Source organism: Littorina saxatilis, unplaced genomic scaffold (genome assembly GCF_037325665.1).
Source record: "Littorina saxatilis isolate snail1 unplaced genomic scaffold, US_GU_Lsax_2.0 SUPER_6_unloc_1, whole genome shotgun sequence".
In the NCBI taxonomy this organism is placed as follows: domain Eukaryota; kingdom Metazoa; phylum Mollusca; class Gastropoda; order Littorinimorpha; family Littorinidae; genus Littorina; species Littorina saxatilis.
In genome coordinates this window covers 253544-258199 of record NW_027125698.1, presented here as the reverse complement: position 1 = coordinate 258199, position 4656 = coordinate 253544, and the positions used below count along the sequence as shown (strand labels likewise).

At 40.7% G+C, this 4656-nt stretch overlaps 1 protein-coding gene across 1 annotated transcript in view; it reads left to right on the top strand.

Annotated features, from left to right (window-relative positions):
- Window positions 1-2907: 2907 nt before the first annotated feature.
- The window catches only part of LOC138954143 (proteoglycan 4-like), a 49849-nt gene continuing 48100 nt past the window's right edge, over window positions 2908-4656 (top strand). The window contains exon 1 of the mRNA XM_070326045.1: window positions 2908-2970. Within this exon, the coding sequence (XP_070182146.1) occupies window positions 2908-2970 (63 nt within the window). The remainder of the gene's footprint in view (window positions 2971-4656) is intronic.

The window sequence follows — 4656 nt, the reverse complement described above, 5'->3', positions numbered from 1 at the left end:
TTGTTTCCCTCCATCTTCTGTTCATACTTGTTTTGTTTCCCTCCATCTTCTGTTCATACTTGTTTTGTTTCCCTCCATCTTCTGTTCATACTTGTTTTGTTTCCCTCCATCTTCTGTTCATACTTGTTTTGTTTCCCTCCATCTTCTGTTCATACTTGTTTTGTTTCCCTCCATCTTCTGTTCATACTTGTGTTGTTTCCCTCCATCTTCTGTTCATACTTGTGTTGTTTCCCTCCATCTTCTGTTCATACTTGTGTTGTTTCCCTCCATCTTCTGTTCATACTTGTTTTGTTTCCCTCCATCTTCTGTTCATACTTGTGTTGTTTCCCTCCATCTTCTGTTCATACTTGTTTTGTTTCCCTCCATCTTCTGTTCATACTTGTTTTGTTTCCCTCCATCTTCTGTTCATACTTGTTTTGTTTCCCTCCATCTTCTGTTCATACTTGTTTTGTTTCCCTCCATCTTCTGTTCATACTTGTTTTGTTTCCCTCCATCTTCTGTTCATACTTGTTTTGTTTCCCTCCATCTTCTGTTCATACTTGTGTTGTTTCCCTCCATCTTCTGTTCATACTTGTTTTGTTTCCCTCCATCTTCTGTTCATACTTGTTTTGTTTCCCTCCATCTTCTGTTCATACTTGTTTTGTTTCCCTCCATCTTCTGTTCATACTTGTTTTGTTTCCCTCCATCTTCTGTTCATACTTGTTTTGTTTCCCTCCATCTTCTGTTCATACTTGTTTTGTTTCCCTCCATCTTCTGTTCATACTTGTTTTGTTTCCCTCCATCTTCTGTTCATACTTGTTTTGTTTCCCTCCATCTTCTGTTCATACTTGTTTTGTTTCCCTCCATCTTCTGTTCATACTTGTTTTGTTTCCCTCCATCTTCTGTTCATACTTGTTTTGTTTCCCTCCATCTTCTGTTCATACTTGTTTTGTTTCCCTCCATCTTCTGTTCATACTTGTTTTGTTTCCCTCCATCTTCTGTTCATACTTGTTTTGTTTCCCTCCATCTTCTGTTCATACTTGTTTTGTTTCCCTCCATCTTCTGTTCATACTTGTTTTGTTTCCCTCCATCTTCTGTTCATACTTGTTTTGTTTCCCTCCATCTTCTGTTCATACTTGTTTTGTTTCCCTCCATCTTCTGTTCATACTTGTTTTGTTTCCCTCCATCTTCTGTTCATACTTGTTTTGTTTCCCTCCATCTTCTGTTCATACTTGTTTTGTTTCCCTCCATCTTCTGTTCATACTTGTTTTGTTTCCCTCCATCTTCTGTTCATACTTGTTTTGTTTCCCTCCATCTTCTGTTCATACTTGTTTTGTTTCCCTCCATCTTCTGTTCATACTTGTTTTGTTTCCCTCCATCTTCTGTTCATACTTGTTTTGTTTCCCTCCATCTTCTGTTCATACTTGTTTTGTTTCCCTCCATCTTCTGTTCATACTTGTTTTGTTTCCCTCCATCTTCTGTTCATACTTGTTTTGTTTCCCTCCATCTTCTGTTCATACTTGTTTTGTTTCCCTCCATCTTCTGTTCATACTTGTTTTGTTTCCCTCCATCTTCTGTTCATACTTGTTTTGTTTCCCTCCATCTTCTGTTCATACTTGTGTTGTTTCCCTCCATCTTCTGTTCATACTTGTTTTGTTTCCCTCCATCTTCTGTTCATACTTGTTTTGTTTCCCTCCATCTTCTGTTCATACTTGTTTTGTTTCCCTCCATCTTCTGTTCATACTTGTTTTGTTTCCCTCCATCTTCTGTTCATACTTGTTTTGTTTCCCTCCATCTTCTGTTCATACTTGTTTTGTTTCCCTCCATCTTCTGTTCATACTTGTTTTGTTCCCCTCCATCTTCTGTTCATACTTGTTTTGTTCCCCTCCATCTTCTGTTCATACTTGTGTTGTTTCCCTCCATCTTCTGTTCATACTTGTTTTGTTCCCTCCATCTTCTGTTCATACTTGTTTTGTTTCCCTCCATCTTCTGTTCATACTTGTTTTGTTTCCCTCCATCTTCTGTTCATACTTGTTTTGTTTCCCTCCATCTTCTGTTCATACTTGTTTTGTTTCCCTCCATCTTCTGTTCATACTTGTTTTGTTTCCCTCCATCTTCTGTTCATACTTGTTTTGTTTCCCTCCATCTTCTGTTCATACTTGTTTTGTTTCCCTCCATCTTCTGTTCATACTTGTTTTGTTTCCCTCCATCTTCTGTTCATACTTGTTTTGTTTCCCTCCATCTTCTGTTCATACTTGTTTTGTTCCGTGCTGCTGTTGCTCTTGCTTTTTGTGTTCCTCTGTGTTTGTTTGTTTGTTTGTTTGTTTGTTTGTTTGTTTGTTTGTTTGTTTGTTTGTTTGTCCCGAAGAAGCCCCCACAGGAGAAATATTGATTTAGTTTTGTATGTGCTGTCCTTGTATTGGTGTGTACAGAATTCGCTTGGTTTTTTTTTGAATCAGTGTAAGCGTAAGCGTGTACAAGCTTATTTGAGTTAGGAGGCTACACACATAAGTTCTACGTTGCGACATCAGTGTTGTCAGATTCCCTTACACGCGTGTCAGTTTTCAAAACTTATTGTATTCAAACAAAGGCTACCAGGATACGAAACAAGTCAATGACCGATTTAACATAACGTCCTCACTCGCATGTCTCGCATTCACAGACTATTTCAACGAATATTATAGCATTACAGATATGTTCACACACTAAAGAACATGTCAACGATTGTAAATTCCTTCACTCATACGCCGTGCATTCACAAGTTACTCTCAACGAATATTAATCTCATACAAATATAGCCGAGTGTACGAGACTTCCTCAGTCTAATCCTATTCGCGGCTCTAATGATAAGTTTTCCTTAATTCCTGATCCCGTTAATGAGATACATATCTGGCACGTGCCACAAACAACGCTTGGCACCACGTCGCGATGGCGACGGCGTATAATGACGTCACAAGCGCCGTTGAAGAGGATTTGCGAGTCCTCGTGGAGGTGTTGAGGCGTACCTAATAGGTCTGAACTGGAGATAGTGAAAGGCTAATAAACACTCGTGTTTCATCAGCGTAAAATTGCTCTTGTGGTTATTTAAATATGAGATGATTGATGCATTGAGACAACATTTTACTCTTCGTAATGGAAAAGTGAATATTTCTCAACCTCTTGATTACTATACTGCATTTCTATGGCACGGAGAGAGAGAGACTAAGAAGCACTCGTTTTTATTAATCTCTAGGAAAGTCCTTTTGATGGTTTTGAGATTAAACGGTTCAACGCATTCAACAAATATGGTATTGCTTCATGTGGGAGAATGGATTAAATTGTTCATGAGGGATTCCACCTTGCGCATTTCACTGTCGCGGAAAAACAGACCGACCGAGAAACATTTGTACACTTTCTCGATCAATTAACTCCCAATGGAGATCAATCTACGGGTCTTGGTACGGGTTTACTCTGGCGCTAATTAAACGAGGAAACGAGGAGTGGGGCCATTATGTACGCTGAAGGTGACCCTGTCATCCAGACGAGAGGATTAAGTGTACGACCGCTGCTATATATATATAGGCAGTCATATTCCGCCTTCGGAGGAATCTTTTACAATGCTTAATTAAGAAAACGACATTTTAAGAGCGTTCACTTTGAGGCTTACTTGTAAAACTACAATTGTTCTGTCAGATTGTTCCCTTCCAAAAGTGATTGCCAAATTCCTTTTCAAGACTTCTTGAAACGTACGTAAGACCTTGTATTCAGTCGTAATCGCTGCTAACAAGGTTACACATATAAATGTTAAACTAATCCGGACAAGGAATAAAGTTTAACAAAATGAAGGACATCCCTCGCTCGTTCGAAATTGTTATCCGATATCCGATATTGGAAAAACACACGCACACACACACACACACACACACACACACACACACACATACACACACACACACACACACACACACACACACACACACACACACACACACACACAGCAGTCTCTTCTCTTGCTTTCAGTTCTCTCCCCACCCTCCCTCCTGGCACCCCCACCTTTCTTTGCATACCACAACAAGAATATTTTCTCTTACAGCCGCAATATTAATAATAGCAACGGCCAGTTTCGTAAGCAGCACGTGGGATCAACATCGAGGAGCCAGAGTAATCCCCCTTGTCGCAAGGGGATGTAAGGCAGACTGAATGTCAGGCAAAGGGAAGTAAGCACAGCCCGAGGCGTCATCCTTCTCACGTCACTCAACTTCAGCGCATGTCAGATTGACAGGTGATGACGTCACCAACACAATAAACTGTCGAATACGCCTCGGCGAAGGACTTTAAATGTAACTCTCTGCTCGAGGATCAAGGCAATTAACCAATGTTGTCGAGAAGTGAGCGGACTTAATGTTTGCACTGAGATGTCTGCGTGTAGGCTTTAATTACTTTGAAGAGGTTCGGGGCGGGGCGGTGGGGGGACGGAGTGGGAGTGTGTTTGGGGGGGGGGGGGGGGGGAGGAGGGCAGTGAGGGTGGAAGTAATGGTTTCTAGGAAGCGCACTGTTTTGTATAATATAGGTAAACAGGGACAGTGACCGTCGTATATATAGGCTGTAGTGAGCCGGACTGTTTATCTTTAGACAGTGAAGGTAATCATTTAAGAACCGTGAGAGAGAGAGAGAGAGAGAGAGAGAGAGAGAGAGAGA